Here is an 18,758-nt window from a genome sequence, read left to right on the forward strand (position 1 = left end):
AGGGGAGACAACCTCTCAGCATTTACCCTGTCAATCCCCCTCAGAATCTTGTATGTTTCAATGAGATCACCTCTCATTCTTCTAAACTCCAGAAAATATAGGCCGAATCTACTCAATCTCTCTTCATAGGACAAATCTTTCATCCCAGGAGTCAATCTAGTGAACCTTTGCTGCACCGCCTCTAAAGCAAGTATGTCCTTCCTCAGAAAAGGAGACCAAAACTGTGTACAGTACTCCAGATATGGTCTCACCAAAGCCCTGTACAATTGTAGCAAGACTTGCATACTCTTGTACTCCAACCACCTTGCAATAAAGGTCAACATGCCATCTGCCTTCATAATTGCATAATCCCACAGCCTGTCAACTGGAAAATGACCCATTTATCCTTACTCTCTGTTTTTTGTCCATTAACCAATCCTCTATCCATGCTAATATATTACCCCAACCCCATGAGCCCTTATCTTGTGTAGCAAACGTTTATGTGGCACCTTATCAAATGCTTTTGGAAATCCAAATATACTACATCCACTGATTCTCCTTTACTACCCTGCTAGTTACATCCTCAAAAAACTCTAATAAATGTGTTAAACACAATTTCCCTTTCATAAAACCATGATGACTCTGTCTAATCATATTATGATTTTGTAAGGCTCGTTACCACTTCCTTAATAATGGATTCCAGCATTTTCCCAACAACTGATGTCAGGCTAACTGTTCCCCTGTATTTCCTCGCAACATTATAAGCCTCCTCTTGTAATCTAATACTATCCTTAACTTCTTTAGTTAACCACAGGTGCATCACTTTTTCCGTAGAGCTTCTATTTCTCAATGGAATGTATATTCGTTGAGAATTTTGGAATATTTCTTTAAATGTTGCAACTGCTTATCTACCATCATACCTTTTAATCTAATTTCCCAATCTACCTTAGCTAACTTGCCCCCTATGTAATTGGCTTTATTTAAGTTCAAGACTCTAGTTTCAGACCAACGCAATGTGAAATTCTATCATATTATGATCACTCTTCCCAGAGGATCCTTTACTATGAGATTACGAATTAAGCCTGTCTCATTACACAATACAAGATCTAAAATAGCCTTTTCCCTGGTTGGTTTAATGACTTATTGTTCTAGGAAACTATCTCGAATGCATTCCATGAACTCGTCCTCCAGACTACCTTTGTCAATTTGATTTGTTCAGTCTATATGAAGATTAAAGTACCCCATGATTATTGTATTACCTTTGTTACAAGCTCCTGTTATTTGTTGATTAGTACTCTATCCAAAGGTATATCTACTGTTTGGGGGCCTATAAACTACTTCCACCTTGTTATTTCTCATCTCCGCCAATAACGATTCCACTTCCTCATCTTCCGAGCCAAGATCCTTTCTCACTACTGTTCTTATGTCATCCTTTATTAGAAGGGCTACCTCCCTCCTTTTCCATTTTGCTTCTCTTTTCTAAATGTCAAACACCCTGGAATAATTAGTTCCCAACCTTGGTCACCTTGCAACCATGTCTCTGTAATGGCCATTAGATCAAATTCCTGTATTTGTATTCCTGGCCCCGAGCTCCCCGCGCGGTCCCTGGCCCCCGAGCGGTCCCTGGCCCCCGAGCGGTCCACTAGTCACTAGATCAATAGTCCAGTGGAGAAGCGTAGTCTTGACGGCAGAGGTCTGGGAATTTGGAAGCTAAGTTTAAGTGAAGAGCCAGTGCTCACTGATGAGAACAAAGAACAGGCATGGTCAGGGGATGGGCAGTGGGCTCAGGTAACTTGAACTTGCAGTTAGGGATAACATGCACCCAACTATTAGAGCCAGGGGAACTTAAACAGCAGAAGAGAGGAGACTGGGGGAGAAAGAGCAAAGGATGGCAACGGATGGCCAATGGTAAAGTTGCACAGCAAAGGAGCTCCCAACCCAGGAACCATCTTGAGCAGTGCTCGATCAGCTCTGATGGACGGGTCACATCAACTGCATGCCCGATACGAGACTCCCAAAACAAGCGCTCTACTCGGAGCTCCGACACGGCAAGGGAGCCCCAGGTGGGCAGAGGAAACGCTACAAGGACACCCTCAAAGCCTCCTTGAAAAAGTGCAACATCCCCACCGACACCTAGGAATCCCTGGCCCAAGACTGCACAAAGTGGAGGAGAAGCATCCGGGAAGGCGCCGAACACCTCGAGTCTCTTCGCCGGGAGCAAGCGGAAGCCAAGCACAAGTCAACCCAAGCACCCCACCCACCCGCCCCTTCAACCACCGTCTGCCCCACCTGTGACAGAGACGGTAGGTCCCACATTGGACTCATCAGTCACCTGAGAACTCATTTTTAGCGTGGAAGCAAGTCATCCTCGGTTCCGAGGGACTGCGTAAGAAGGTTAGATCAAAGCCATTTATCTCTATTTGTGCCACTAATTTGTGTATCTTGTTACGAATGCTTTGTGCATTCAAATAAAGAGTCTTTAATTTTAACTTTTTACCATTATTCCCTGCTTTCACCTTATTCGCTAATGCGCTTTTACCGTTAAACTGTCCCTTCCTGTCATATTGTGTTTATCCTTACCCAAATCGTTACACTGCTTCTTTGCCTTGACTATTCATTTTAGATTTCTAAATTTCCCCTCACCTGACCCCTCCCCCCCGCCTTTTTTAGTTTAAAGCCCTATCTACAGCACTAGTTATTTGATTCGCCAAGACGCTGGTCCCAGCCCAGTTTATGTGGAGCCCGTCCCAACAGAACAGCTCCCTCTTTCCCCAGCACTGGTGCCAGTGCCCCATGAATCGAAACCCCTTCCTCCCACACCACTCTTGGAGCCATGCATTTTACTCTCTGATCTGCTTGTCCCTTTGCCAATTTGTGCATGCCTCAGGTAACAGAGATTATTACCTTTGAGGTTCTGCATTTTAATTTGGACCCTATCTCCTCAAACTCTCTTAGCAGAACCTCACTCCTAGTTCTACCTATGTCGTTGGTTCCTACATGGCCCACAACAACTGGATTCTCCCCCTCCCACTCCTAATTCTTCTCCAGCCGTAAGGAGATATCCTTAACCCTGGCACTAGACAGGCAACACAGCCTTCGGAACTCCTGGTCGCGGCTGCAGAGAACAGTATCTATCCCCCTGACTATACTGTCCCCTACCACATTCCTTTTCGCTCCCCCCACTTGAATGGTCTCCTATCCACGGTGTCGTGGTCAGTTTGCTCATCGACCCTGCAGACTTTGCCCTCATCCACACAGGCAGCACGAATCTCATACCTGTTGGATAAGGGCAAAGGCCAAGGTTCCTCCAGCACTGCACCTGGGGTCCCCTTATCTGAGTTGCAATCACACCCTCCTGTTCCTGACCACTAACCAGACCTCTACCACTACCTAACCTAAAGGGTGTGACTGTCTCCTGGATCAAAGTGCCCAGATAACTCTACCTCTCCCTGATGCCGCGCAATGTCTGCACCTCGGACTCTAGCTCAACAACTCTGAGGTGAAGTTCCTCGAGATGCAGACACTTACTGCAGACGTGGTCGTCTGGGACCGTGATGCTCTGCACAAGCTCTCACATGCTGCAATTGCAGAGCACCACCTGCACTGCCATCCCTATATAACCCTTGTTTTAGTTATAGAATCATAGAAATTTACAGCACGGAAGGAGGCCATTTCGGCCCATTGTGTCCGCGCCGGCCAACAAAGAGCTATCCAGCCTAATCCCACTTCCCAGCTCTCGGTCCGTAGCCCTGCAGGTTAGAGCATCCCAAGTGCACATCCAAGTACTTTTTAAATGTGGTTAGGGTTCCTGCCTCTACCACCCTTTCAGGTAGTGAGTTCCAGACCACCACAACCCTCTGGGTGAAGAAATTTCCCCTCAAATCCCCTCTAAACCTTTCCCCAATTACTTTAAATCTGTGCCCCCTGGTGTTTGACCCTTCTGCTAAGGGAAATAGGTCCTTTCTATCCACTTTATCTATGCCCCTCATAATTTTATACACCTCAATAAGGTCTCCCCTCAGCCTCCTCTGTTCCAAGGAAAGCAGACTCAGCCTATCCAGTCTTTCCTCATAGCTAAGATTCTCTACTCCCGGCAACATCCTTGTAAATCTCCTCTGTACCCTCTCTAGTGCAATCATATCTTTCCTGTAATGTGGTGACCAGAACTGCATGCAGTACTCTAGCTGAGGCCTAACTAGTGTTTTATACAGTTGAAGCATAACCCCCTGCTCTTGTATTCTATGCCATGGCAAATAAAGGCAAGCATTCCGTATGCCTTCTTAACCACCTTATCTACTTGGCCTGTTATCTTCAGGGATCTGTGGATAAGCACTCCAAGGTCCCTTTGTTCCTCTACACTACTCAGTGTCCTACCGTTTAATGTGTATTCCCTTTCCTTGTAAGCCCTCCCCAAATGTATTACCTCATGCTTCTCCAGATTGAATTCCATTTGCCACTGTTCTGCCCACCTGACCAATTTATTGATATCTTCCTGCAGTCTACAGCTTCCTTCTTCAGTATCAACCACACAGCCGATTTTAGTATGATCTGCAAACTTCTTAATCATACCCCCTATATTCAAGTCAAGATCATTGATATATACAGGTAGACTATCCTTTATCCGAAAACCTCGGGACCAGCCGAGTTTCGGATAAAGGAGAATTTCGGATTTCGGAAGGTGGGTCGGCAGGGGTCCGCGGGGGGGGTCGGCGGGGGGTCGTGCGCACGACTTACACTGACGCTCAGCGTAAGTCAGTCGGGGCCGGCGGGGTCCGCGGGGGGGTCGGCGGTTGTCGGGGTCGGCGGTTGTCGGGGCCGGCGGTTGTCGGGGCCGGCGGGGTCCGCGGGGGGGTCGGCGGTTGTCGGGGCCGGCGGTTGTCGGGGCCGGCGGGGTCCGCGGGGGGGTCGGCGGTTGTCGGGGCTGGCGGTTGTCGGGGCCGGCGGGGTCCACGGTTGTCGGGGCCGGCGGGGTCTGCGGGGGGGGGGGGGGGGGGGGGGGGTGGTCGTGCGCACGACTTACCCTTTATCCGAACTTCCGAAACCGGAACCCTCTTCGTTCGTACGCACGACTTACGCTGAACGAAAAAACCTTCGGTTTTTAGAGGGTTTCGGTTTTCGGAAGTCCGGATAAAGGGTAGTCTACCTGTACCACAAAAAGCAAGGGACCTATTTAATCAATTAAAGTTTATGTATTTCATTAATTTAGCTTATACTTCAGTTTTTAACTAATTACTAAATCTAGTTTAAGTTACAGGCAGATGAAATTAAATATTTAAGTGTAACACAAAGCACAAGAAGTTTTGGAGGCAAAAATCAGCACCTCCTTCCCCCTTTGCTCCGAATTCCCACTCTATTCAAATTCTCAACTTTAACACTGTTTAGAAGCACTCCGTTTATGATCACTCTGTGCAGACCACTGTACTCCTTATTGTTCCAACTTTAAGAGGTTAATTTGATGTGGTGACTGACTGCAGCACAAACAAACCCTCGCAATTTTCTGCTTATTATGACAACTTTCAACTCTCTACTGCACACTTAAAAATGACATTTCACCCAAGATTGCCTTGAGATAGTCTAGGAAACCTGTTAGACAAGGTTGCGTATCAACATTGCCAACCCAATGCTTCAGTGCACAGCCAATCCTTGGCAATGGAATGGTGCTTAGATGGAAATCTGCCTTTACACGGCATTAAAAAAAAAACTTTATATAGAGCCTATATTGGTCACCAACATATTTACTACATGACATATGGTGAATTGTCAGACTGCTAGAAAAATTTTTTTTTATGCACACAAGTTCAGAGCGAAACATCAGTGCATACCCATTGTCCTGCAAACTGACCCAGTTTTCCCTTTGCAGCATTGAGCAGGGGCAAATGCAAAAAGGCAAATGGTATGTTGGCTTTCATTGCAAGAGGATTTGAGTACCGGAGCAAGGATGTCTTACTACAGTTATACAGGGCCTTGGTGCGACCACACCTGGAGTACTGTGTGCAGTTTTGGTCTCCTTACCCAAGAAAGGATATACTTGCCATAGAGGGAGTGCAGCGAAGGTTCATCAGACTGATTCCTGGGATGACAGGACTGTCGTATGAGGAGAGACTGGGTCGACTAGGCCTGTATTCACTAGCGTTTAGAAGAATGAGAGGGGATCTCATTGAAACGTATAAAATTCTGACAGGGCTAGACACACTGGATGCAGGGAGGATGTTTCCCCTGGCTGGGGGCTCTAGAATGAGGGGTCACAGTTTCAGGATACAGGGTAGGACATTTAGGACTGAGATGAGGAGAAATTTCTTCACTCAGAGGGTGGTGAACCTGTGGAATTCTCTACCACAGAAGGCTGTGGAGGCCAAGTCACTGAATATATTTAAGAAGGAGATAGACAGACTGCTAGATGCAAAAGGTGTCAAGGGGTATGGGGAGAGTGCGGGAATATGGTATTGAGATAGAGGATCAGCCATGATCATATTGAATGGCGCAGCAGGCTCGAAGGGCCAAATGGCCTACTCCTGCGCCTATTTTTCTATGTTTCTAAAAGGCTGAAAACCAGGTCTTTCACTGCATTTGGCCATGGCCAAGTGGGACTTGATCAATTGAGCCATCATCACAAAAGTTTGGAGAGAATCAATACAACTTCTTTATCACAGTATTATCTCATTTACTTGTCTCACAACAGATTAGCACAACTACCAATTGTTTGGCTTTATAAATAGAGGCATAGGAGTACAAATGCAAGCAAGTTGTGCTAAACTTTTATAAAACACTGGTGAGGCTCCAGCTGGAGTATTGTGGCCAATTCTGGGCACCACACTTGAGGAAGGATGTCAAGGCCTTAGAGAGACTTCAGTTACTTGGAGAGACTAGAGAAACTGGGGTGTTCTCCTTATAGCAGAGAAGGTTAAGGTGAAATTTGATAGAGGTGTTCAAAATCATCACGGGTTTTGATAAGAGTAAATAAGAAGGAAGTGTTTCCAGTGGCAGAAGGGCCAGCAACCAGAGGACACAGGTTTAAGGTAATTGGCAAAAGAACAAGAACATATGGGAAAAAATTGACGCAGCAAATTGTTATGATCTGGAATGCACTACCTGAAAGGGTCGTGGAAGCAGATTCAATGATAACTTTCAAAAGAGAATTGGATAAACACAGAGGAAAAACTTGCAGGACTATAGGGAAAGAGCAGGGGAGTGAGACTAATTGACTAATTGGATAGCTCTTTCAAAGAGCCGACACAAGAACAATGGGACATATGGCCTCCTTCTGTGCACTATCATTCTATGATTCTACCCACTTTTATCTATTTCTTTCTATTTAAAAAAAACCTGAATTGGTATACTTGACTGCAAGGCTGTTGGGACTCCAGGCAATAACCACCATAAATGTCAAATCAGTATCTTTAAACATGTACCTTTGAGTTCACTGCAAGAAATCTATGTTACCTTCACTAAAGTAAAGTAAATAGTTCATTGGAGGGAGAAGTTACACCTTTGGAAAACACAGTTTAATGTAAAACCACTGATCAAAAATACTACTATGAAAGATTATCTAGTAAATGGAAATATTGTAAAATAAGTTGGGAACGTTATTATCCTTTTGTATGACAGTTTTAACTGCTTCTTACCGTGTCTAATCTTTCTTCTTGATGCAGAAATTGGGCAATATCATCAGCTGTAGTGCCAAGCATTCCTTGCTCCTGTAGATACTGTATTCCTCTTTTTGGTTTCTTATTAAATCTGTACAAATAACATAAATAGCTGTCTCAAATTCTAAGGACATAAGTGGCTGACTGCTTGATTACTAAACTGATTTCATATTTATGAATTATTGGCTTAAATTTTTTTAAAAATCAGATCAAATAAAACACAAGAAATAAGAGCAATGATTATGAAGCATCGATGTCATGTGCAGGCAGTGGTATCGGTTTCCACACAGATGGCTGAAATGATGTACAAGTGGGAGTGGTCCACTTCATGCATCTCCAACATATTGTGGTAAATTTCCCCACAATCTGCAAAACACCCTGAAGACCTAGACAGCCTGGGAGATTTCTGCAACATCAAGACACCAGGAAGAGCTCCTCGGGACACTGGTGGCTTCCAGAGTGAAAGTTACCACGACTTCAATAGTTGCCTTGAGAGTTGGCCTGGATACCGCAATTGCATAAGGCTTCCAAGACTTGGTTGGGAACATTTGGTCTGTAATGACAATGACCAGTAGCACATTTGAGCCTGTGCCCAGCACCAATGGTGGCAGTGAGCCTGCTGCCCTAAGGCCCCTCCAATGTCTTCAGGAGGAAGCTTCAGACATGTAATACAGGCATGCAAAACTTGAACATTTCCTCAAATCACATGTGCTCCAGTAGTTAATGTTGATACCTGTTTCTATATAAATGATTCAACTGATGGAGCAAATTCCAAGATGATGAGGAAACCAACGTTTTTAATTCCCTCTAAAATAGCTAACATTCTATATTCAATTTAGTATATGCTATTATTTCCAAATTTATCAACAACCCTTTAAAAACTTACTTTTTGCAAGAATTGCGAGACCAATAAATGAAAACTAAATGATCTTCACTGCAGAATTTGGACAGCATTTAGATATTACAATATACCAGTTTCTCATGTCATTACACTTAACAGTGCACAATAAACAGAAATAAAAGCTTTCAGAATGAATAAACAGATCTATTATGTTATGTTTTGTCATCAGACTTACAGCTCAATTCCTTGTTCTATGATTTCTTTTTGCTGCTTCAAAACCTCATATTGTTCTGGGTTGTCTGCACCAGACGTCTGAGTGCTATAGCTGCCAATCCCCGATGATGCTGTGGAATCCAAGGAATTTATACTCCCATATCGATTTATTGTGTCAGGGTACTTATTTTCATTGTTGTCTTGTTCTGAAGTTTTTTCTTGGCCTACATCCATACAAGATTGTAAGAGTTTTTGGAAATGAGCTATTTTAAAATAAATACAAGTATAGAGAGTCAGCCTTTCACAAAAAGCAACATAACACAGTACTGATCTACTCCGCAGTCTGTGGGTTATTTGGATTGTCAATGTTCACTTGATTTTTTTTTTAAAGCAGCTTTTATTATTGAGTAATTTTATTTTGTTTTTAATATGGGACATTGGAAAAGATACAGACTTTCTGTAAATTCTCTCAATTCCAATCCATAATCCGATTCTAGAAGGTCAAATCATTCCCTTTTCTTCATGATGGAATGTATGGATTCAGCTGCAAGCTGGGGGAAAAAAAACCTCAACTGAAGCAAAAGTAGCTATAGGACTTAACATCTTCACCTGCTTGAGTCAGCAGCTCAAAAAGTTGAGTCAGGAGTTCAAAAAAGAATGCTATTAAACAATCGCCCACAGGACTTTTTCATAATGATATGCTAGCAGACAAAAACATCTTGTTACAATGACATAGCTGCAAAGTGGTGTCTTTGAAATTATTAGGAAATTAGAGAAATGATTGTGGCAAGTGTCTAGATATCTTGAGAATATTTATTTAAAAATGAGTCAAAGTTTTAAACCTAAAACAAAATATTTTTTTTAAAAATTACAGGTGCTGAGAATATTCAGTTTTAAATTTCAGCCAGTAGGTTAACATATTGTGGGAATTCTAGATTGTATGCTACTAATAGTAGGTTTCATCCTAAAAAACTTTGTTCAAGAGAAAAATACAAGTTCAGAAAAGAAGTGATTGTTTTAGTACAAAAACAGATGTATATTGTGGTAAACCACTTTTATCGTTCACTATCGTTACACTATAGTTATCACTGTTGTATTGTTATCACCGTTCTCACTGTTGTATCACTATACGAGGTCGCCTCTTGTCGCGCTGTTATACCTGGGCTGACCACCTCCGACTCCGCCCATGGCTCCACCTACCTGCCCAGGTATAAAGGTAGTCGACTGGCTGGTATTCCTCCTTGTTGGACCCGATCACCCACGAGGGTGGGCTCTGTTATTTAGTCAATAAAAACCTTTAGTTACGTTCCTAACTCGTCGCTTTTTATTGGACGAATTGATAGGTATATCAATTTTATTGACTAAATTTTAAAGATGTTTGCTACTGACCAGCCAGAAGCCCTCCCAGAAGCACAGCCACAGCAGCCTTCAGACACCGGGCTACACCAGCCACGCCAGCCGGCTTGGCTGCAAGCCCTCAAACCACCGTACCTGGATCTAAACCCACAGGCAGCAAACTCAGCCCTCAACTTCAAACACTGGCTGGACTGCTTCGAATCCTACCTGGAAGAATCCGGCGTCCCGCAGAGATCCAAACTAAGACTTCTGAACGCCCAAGCGAGCCCGAGAGTATACGCACTCATCCAGGACACGACTACATACGAGGCCGCTATCAACCTACTGAAACAGCAGTACCGGAGCCCGGTAAATTACATGTACACCAGGCACCTCCTAAGATCCCGCCCGCAACAGCCAGGAGAGTCTGTAGCTGAATTTTTACGGGCGCTAAGAGCACTCGGCAGGAACTGTGACTTTAAAGCGGTGACGGCTGTTGAAAATACGGAAGATAATATCCGCGATGCCTTTGTGAAAGGCCTACGGTCCGACTACTCACGGCAAAGACTGCTTGAAGGTAAAGACCTCGACCTGGACAAAGCTGAAGCCCTCGCTCTCTCCCTAGAGGTGGCCCATCAGGACCAGGAGGCGTTTTCCAGGTACTGCTCGCGACCCTGGGACTCGGGCCCGACCCCTACCGCAATACCCTTCGCAGTGCCGCCCCCGGGACCTACCTCAGCGTCGGCGTCCCGGACCCGACCGGGCCCGCCACCCCCGGTACCGGCTCCGACATCGGGCACCCGCGATCGGGCCGCCGGCTGCTTCTTTTGCGGCCAGGAGAAGCACCCGAGGTCGCGCTGCCCAGCCAGGAACTCTACCTGCTCAACCTGCAGGAAGAAAGGCCACTTCTCTAAGGCCTGCAGGAGCAGATCTTCAGAGGCCAGCAGTGCCTCATGCGAACTGTGGGGGCGGCCATCTTCTTTCACGGCAACTGAGGCCAGCATCCCCACACGTGAGTCATGGGGGCGGCCATCTTTGATCAAGGCAACCGACCCCAATAGTGCCTCATGTGAGTTATGGGGGCAGCCATCTTCTCCGCCATTTTGTCCTACCTCGTGGGAGACGCCATTTTACCCACCACGCCCGACTGCCACCGAGCCCCCGGACCTGACGACCGCCTCGCCCGCAGACGACAACGACTCGCTTACCTACACACTAGCCTCCGTCACTCTGGATCAAGCCCGCCCACACCACCTGTCCAAGTCGATGATGGACATCAAAGTAAACGGACACGCCACGACCTGCCTGTTCGACAGCGGAAGCACGGAGAGCTTCATCCACCCAGACACGGTGAGCCACTACTCCCTCCCTGTCCTGCCAACGCGCAACCGAATCTCGATGGCATCGAGGTCCCACGCCACGGACATTAGCGGCTACTGTGCTGTGACCTTGTCGGTTAAGGGCACAGAGTATAAAAATTTTAAACTCCTCGTCCTCCCCCAGCTCTGCGCTGCCGTCCTACTAGGGCTGGACTTCCAATCCCACCTCCAAAGTGTAACCCTAGCATACGGTGGACCCCTCCCCCCTCTCACAGTCGACAACCAGCGAATGTTAAACCGCCCACCGCGTAACACCTGCAGCCTATCCACCCTCAAGGTGCCGCCACCTTCCCTGTTCGCTAACCTCACCCCCGACTGCAAACCCGTCGCTACCAAGAGCAGGCGGTACAGCGCTGGGGATAGAGCTTTCATTAGCTCTGAGGTGCAGCGTCTCCTGAAGGAGGGCATCATCGAGGGGAGCAACAGCCCCTGGCGTGCCCAGGTCGTGGTCGTTAAGACCGGCGATAAAAATCGCCTGGTCATCGACTACAGCCAGACCATAAACAGATACACCCAGCTGGACGCATACCCCCTTCCCCGCATATCTGACATGGTCAATCAGATTGCACAATACCGCGTATTCTCGACCATCGACCTTAAGTCGGCCTACCACCAGCTCCCTATCCACCCCGAGGACCGCCAGTACACCGCCTTCGAGGCGAATGGGCGCCTATACCACTTCCTTAGGGTCCCCTTCGGTGTCACCAACGGGGTCTCGGTCTTCCAAAGGGAGATGGACCGGATGGTTGACCAGAACGGACTGCAGGCCACATTCCCCTATCTAGATAACGTCACCATCTGCGGCCGCGACCGGCAGGACCACGACGTGAATCTGGAGAAATTCCTCCGTACAGCCCAACGGCTGAACCTCACCTACAATAAGGAGAAATGTGTGTTTAACACCTCGCGCCTTGCCATCCTTGGCTGTGTAGTAGAGAACGGACTCATCGGCCCCGACCCCGAAAGAATGCGTCCCCTCATGGAGCTACCCCTCCCCCACTGCCCTAAGGCACTTAAGAGAACCCTGGGGCTCTTCGCCTACTATGCCCAATGGGTGCCCAATTATGCGGACAAAGCCAGACCCCTCATGAAGTCCACATCCTTCCCCCTCACGGAGGAAGCGTGCGCGGCCTTCTCCCTCATCAAGGGAGACATAGCCAAGGCCACAATGCACGCAGTGGATGAGTCCATCCCCTTCCAAGTGGAGAGTGATGCATCCGACTTCGCCCTAGCCGCTACCCTTAACCAGGAGGGGAGGCCGGTGGCCTTCTTCTCGAGGACCCTACAGGGCCCCGAGATCCGACACTCGTCGGTCGAGAAGGAAGCCCAGGCAATTGTGGAGGCGGTACGGCGCTGGAGGCATTACCTGGCAGGCAAACGATTTACCCTCCTCACCGACCAACGTTCGGTTGCTTTCATGTTTAATAACAAGCTGAGGGGCAAAATCAAGAATGACAAGATCTTGAGGTGGAGAATCGAGCTATCCACCTACGATTATGATATCTTGTACCGGCCAGGTAAGCTGAACGAACCCCCTGATGCTCTTTCACGAATTACATGCGCCAGCGCGCATATTGATAGACTTCAGACCCTCCACAACGACCTCTGCCACCCCGGGGTCACCAGACTTTACCATTTCATTAAGGCCCGCAACCTGACCTACTCCATCGAGGAGGTCAGGACCATGACCAGGAACTGCCAGACCTGCGCCGAGTGCAAACCGCACTTCTATAGGCCGGACAGAGCAAGCCTGATCAAGGCCACCCGCCCCTTCGAGCGCCTGAGCATCGACTTTAAGGGGCCTCTACCATCATCTGACCGCAATGTGTACTTCCTCAACATCGTTGATGAGTACTCCCGTTTCCCTTCCCCTGCCCAGACATGACCAGTACCACGGTCATCAAGTGCCTGAACGACCTCTTCGCCTTGTTCGGGTTCCCGAACTATATACATAGTGACCGGGGCTCCTCCTTCATGAGTGAGGAACTCCGTCAGTTCCTACTAGCGAGAGGTATTGCAGCAAGTAGGACCACCAGCTACAACCCCCGAGGGAACGGCCAGGTGGAAAGAGAGAACGCGACGGTATGGAAGGCCGTCCTCTTAGCCTTAAAGTCTAAGGGCCTCCCAACCTCCCGCTGGCAGGAAGTCCTCCCGACAGCGCTGCACTCCATCCGGTCACTACTTTGCACTGCCGTTAACGCCACCCCCCATGAACGAATGTTTGTTTTCCCCAGGAAGTTGACTACGGGAACCACTCTACCAACCTGGCTGACCTCTCCGGGGCCCGTCTTGCTGCGAAAGCACGTGAGGGCCCATAAAACAGACCCCCTGGTCAAGAGGGTGAACCTCCTGCACGCCAACCCCCAGTACGCCTACGTGGCTTACCCAGACGGGCGGGAGGACACTGTCTCCTTACGAGACCTCGCACCCTCGGGCACTCCGGAGACACCACCTTTACCCCCCCCCACCACCCCCCCAATTCCAGCCCAGGTAGACGGCATGCCGGAACCCCACGAGCCTTCGCCGACACCAGCACTAACACCGGATAATGCAGCACCGCCGCTGCGACGATCGGAGAGGCTTACGAGGCCTCCGGACAGACTGACATACCAGAACTTCACCCCGCCGGACTCAAATCTAAACAAGGGGTGAATGTGGTAAACCACTTTTATCGTTCACTATCGTTACACTATAGTTATCACTGTTGTATTGTTATCACCGTTCTCACTGTTGTATCACTATACGAGGTCGCCTCTTGTCGCGCTGTTATACCTGGGCTGACCACCTCCGACTCCGCCCATGGCTCCACCTACCTGCCCAGGTATAAAGGTAGTCGACTGGCTGGTATTCCTCCTTGTTGGACCCGATCACCCACGAGGGTGGGCTCTGTTATTTAGTCAATAAAAACCTTTAGTTACGTTCCTAACTCGTCGCTTTTTATTGGACGAATTGATAGGTATATCATATATAAAAGTACATGTAATACCCACTGGAAATGTTATGTACGCTAAGTATGGTTATCAATCTTTAACTTAGACACTGTATTATCATTGTTATAAATCCCTGGGTTAAAGTTGCCCATGTGAAGGTACGGCAAGAACTTTTAAGGACACAATGTGACTAAGAGCAGACTTTCCATAATTCTGCACCAGTATCAACTGTTGCAGACAGTGAGGCTGCGCAGTCTCCAGGCAGAAACCCCAGGAGGAAGGGGTGGAGTCGGGGTTTTCGAGCGGGAAGAAAAGAGCGACTGGAAGAAAAGAGGGCAGGAGCTCTGAAGAGGGCTCAGGAGGCAAATGGCTGCCGCATCCCGTCCCAGGCTTCCAAACTCGGCCGCCGCCCTTCGTATTAGTAGCTCTGCATCCAGAACTCAAAGTGGGATTCAGTGATCGTGAAGAGAATTCAACGAAGGGGTTCGGAGTCGTAAGTCTTGCAGGCATTATACATACCATGAGCTCCAACTTAAGCGCGCCAACGAAAGAGTGCACTCGAATTTGGACACAGGGACAGATTCTCCTTTGAATCCATGTAAATGGAGAATGTATGTTTATTATGTCTAGATTCATTCTAATGTATGCAAATGTCTAATTTAGTTCATTGACCTGTAACCTTCTTATACTGTCTGACGTTAAAACTATAAAGTAAGATAATTAGCATTAAGCCATTGTAGTAGTGATCTCCTTACTGGACTATAGAATACTGTCTACAACAGAGACCACATCTCACATATATCTAGAGAACCGTGAAGGGGTTACATACACAAGAAAAAAATCTATTTCACAATTCACATCAATCTTAAATCTTAGAAAAGCGTATGACAAGTTTATTCATCAAGTTATTTCTGTTAGAGCAAACGCCTTGAATGAAGAAAATCATTTTAGTTCAAGCATTGTTTCAAGAAATTTGGGATGTAGTTGAAAATTCAGTATATTCTCTGTTAACCTGTAAATCCAATCTTTCTTTTTGAGGCACTACAATGGACTAGTCCTTCAAACTAAGTGCCCGAAAAAAATATTGTGCATACATTGCAATACATACATGGTTTACCATCTACATCCTACTAGATCAGCTATTAGAATTCTAGAGTCAATAACAGTATATAAAACTAAAAAAAAACAACTAAAATCTACATTTGAATCCATTAACATGTGAAACACTCATATACATCACTAATCCTATTAAAGAGGTCCAAACTAATAAACAGCTACATTTTTACATACCTGTCCTTCCTGATTAAGACAGCCATTAAGGAATAGTAAAATATGGATGTCATATTAAAAACTAAACAATTTTAACTGAGTAATTAGGTATGGATTTATATTAAGAGTGGTAAATGTTTACTGCAATCAATGGGGAAAGCACAAACCACATTTTGCATCTTAAATAGTTACTCCTGAAAATTCAGACATGAAAGAAAAAAATATAACAAAAACAAACTATCTTGTGAGAATACACTTATTTTTTTTGTTTTCAGCAATGAGAGATATTATATTCAGGATCCCATGTTAGCAACAAGTACACCCAGCATAGCTAAATGCAAAGTATAGCTACCTCTGCTTTAACCCAATGCAAGAAGAGCATCCCTACTGAACTACTGTAGTATCCCACAATCGTCAGACCTTTGTCATTAAAAAATGAAGGCAGTTTTGTTCTGGGCATTCATGCCCACCAGGAGCTGGATTGAAACTGACCAAAGTAATTTGATATTGGACCTTTTCAACTAGGTCCCAGAAGTGAAAGGCCAGTGTCCACCCACTGCACTGCCCAGATCCTCTAACCCGCCCACTTTCACATTTAACTCAGGAGGGAAGGACAGGAGGGGGGGGGGGGGGGGGGGGTGTAAAGAGGGCGGGCTGCCAACCAGCTGCCAGGAGGCGGGGTGGCAATTTACATATTATAATGAGGCCTGAAGCCTCTACTTTAACCTGTTTTGCAGGTTTTACTGCAGGCGGCAGGGATCCCAGTGCTCGAGATTCCCGGTGGCTGCAACGAGGCAGCCTCAGCCTCAGGGAGCAATGCTTGTGGGCCGGGAGGAGCAGGAGTGCTTCCTCCCGGCCCCCCAAGCTCCCCCACCATCAGCTTGGCCGTCCCCAGGGTCAGGGTTCAGAGGGACCTCGGTGTCCTTGTACATGAATCACTGAAAGTTAACATGCAAGTACAGCAATTTGGAAAACAAATTGTATGTTAGCCTTTATTACAAAGGGATTAGAGTACAAGAGTAAAGAAGTCTTACTACAATTATATAGGGCCTTGCTGAGAACACACCTGGAGTAGTCTGTAGTTTTGGTCTCCTTACGTAAGGAAGGATATACTTGCCTTAGAGGGAGTGCAACATAGGTTTACTAGACTGATTCCTGGGATGAGGGGATTGTCCTCCGAGGATAAATTGAGTAGGTTATGCCAATATTCTCTAGAGTTTAGAAGAGTAAGAGGTGATCTCATTGAAACATATAAAATTCTTCAGTGTCTTGACAGGGTAGATGCTGAGGGATGTTTCCCCTGGCTGGGGAGTCTAGAACTAGGGGTTGCAGTCTCAGAATAAGGGGTCGGCCATTTAGGACTGAGATAAGATATTTCTTCAATCAAAGGGTTATGAATCTTTGGAATTCTCTGCCCCATAGAGCTGTGGATGCTCAATCATTGAGTATATTCAAGACAGAGATCAAGAGATTTTTGAACTCTATGGGAATCAAGGGATATGGGGATAGTGTGGGAAGGTGGAGTTGAGGTAGATCATCAGCCAGGATCTTGTTGATTGGCGGAGCAGACTCAAAGGGCCAAATTGCCTACTCCCACTCCTATTTCTTATGTTATGTTCTTCTTAATAACCATTTTGAATGTCAAGTAAATTTCTCAAAGGGAGGAAAGTAGGTGAATATGTGGAACGTGTGGAGTATCCTAACTCACACCAAGTCCTGTTCACACTGTGCTCACCAATCTACATTGGCTCCCAATCCACAAATGTCTCCGTTTTAAAATTCTTATCCTCATGTTCAAATCCCTTCAGGGCCTCGGTCTCTATCTCTATCTCTGTAACCTCTTCCAACCCTACACCCCTCAGAGAATTCTGCGTTTCTCCAACTCTGCAGTCAGACAACAACCTGAATTTATATAGCGCCTTTAACACAGTGAAACATCCCAAGGCGCTTTTACAGGACCTTTATTAGACAAAAAAAATTGACACCAAGCCAAAGGAGGAGACATTGTGACAGCGGACCAAAAGCTTGATCAAAGAGGTAGTTTTTAAGGAGTGTCTTAAAGGAGGAGCGGAAGGAATTCCAGAGATTAGAACCCAGATGGTTGAAGCACGGCCAAAAATGGTGGAGCGAAGGAAACGCAGGACTCACAAGAGGCCATAGTTGGAGGAACTCAGTTCTCGGAGGGTTGTAGGGCTGAAAGAAGTTAGAGATTGGGAGGGGCATGCCATGGAATGATTTGAACACAAGGATGAAAATTTTAAATTCGAGGCATTGGTGGATCGGGGGCCAATGTACGTCAGTGTGCATAGGTGAGAGAGGTGAACGGGACTGGTGCAAGTTAAAATACAGGCAGCAGAGTTTTGGAAGAACAAATGGATATCAAGTCAAAGGAGATATTAGGACGGCTGATCAAAAGGGTGGGTTTTAAGGCGGGTCTTAAAAGAGGAAAGGTGGAGGAGTTTAGGGAAGGAATTTCACAGAGTGAGAAGTAGGAGGTTGCAGGCACAGGTACCAATTGTAGGGATAAGGGAGGGGGATGCACAGGAGCTGTAATCAGAGGAATGGAGAGTTTGGGGTGGGTGGGGGTGTGTGCGTCTGTTGGACTGGAGGAAGTTAGAGAGATAGGGAAGGGAGTGGCTGAAGTTTAGAGAGTGAAGAATAGGGGGCCAGGCAGGAGACCACTGGAGTGGTCGAACCCAGAGGCAACAAATGCATGAAGGTTTCAGCAGCAAATGGGTGAAAGTAAAGATAAGATAAGGGCGACGTTACAGAAGTAGCAGCAGGCAGACTTTGTAATGGAGAGGATATGTGGTTGGAAGCTCACCTTGGGGTCAAATCGGATGCCGAGCTTATGAATAGTCGAGTTCAGCCGGAGGCAGGGGCCAGGGAGCGGAACAGAGTTGGTGGTAAAGGTATGGTGTTTGTGGCAAGAGTCAAAGACGATGGGCCAAATCTTGCTGGAAAAATAATGATGCATTAACAATACACACCGTTATTAATGCGCAAATCGGCCAGCAAATTCAGGGGATTGAGATACACGCCTTGAGTTGCGAATCTCCAGAAGTTGCTGGCCAATTTACATCGCTCCACCATTTGCTTTGTACAAATGGCATCTCACCCTTAGCCTCCCTGTTACTTTTAAGAACTTGCTGGATTTATACATTAATTG

The 18,758-nt window shown here is 46.6% G+C and overlaps 1 protein-coding gene across 5 annotated transcripts in view; it reads right to left on the reverse strand.

Annotated features, from left to right (window-relative positions):
* The window catches only part of arfgef1 (ADP-ribosylation factor guanine nucleotide-exchange factor 1 (brefeldin A-inhibited)), a 390,120-nt gene that overhangs the window by 158,215 nt on the left and 213,147 nt on the right, over nucleotides 1-18,758 (reverse strand). For 3 of the 5 annotated variants that reach the window (XM_085993106.1, XM_085993109.1, XM_085993111.1), the window contains 2 exons: nucleotides 8,699-8,939; nucleotides 7,602-7,713 (listed from right to left, as the gene is read on the reverse strand). In XM_085993106.1, the coding sequence (XP_085849232.1) occupies nucleotides 7,602-7,713; nucleotides 8,699-8,939 (353 nt within the window). The remainder of the gene's footprint in view (nucleotides 1-7,601; nucleotides 7,714-8,698; nucleotides 8,940-18,758) is intronic. The other 2 variants (XM_085993107.1, XM_085993110.1) reach the window with 1 other exon arrangement.

Source organism: Somniosus microcephalus, chromosome 7 (genome assembly GCF_052327205.1).
Source record: "Somniosus microcephalus isolate GS21.2 chromosome 7, FLI_Smic_1.0, whole genome shotgun sequence".
Taxonomy (NCBI): domain Eukaryota; kingdom Metazoa; phylum Chordata; class Chondrichthyes; order Squaliformes; family Somniosidae; genus Somniosus; species Somniosus microcephalus.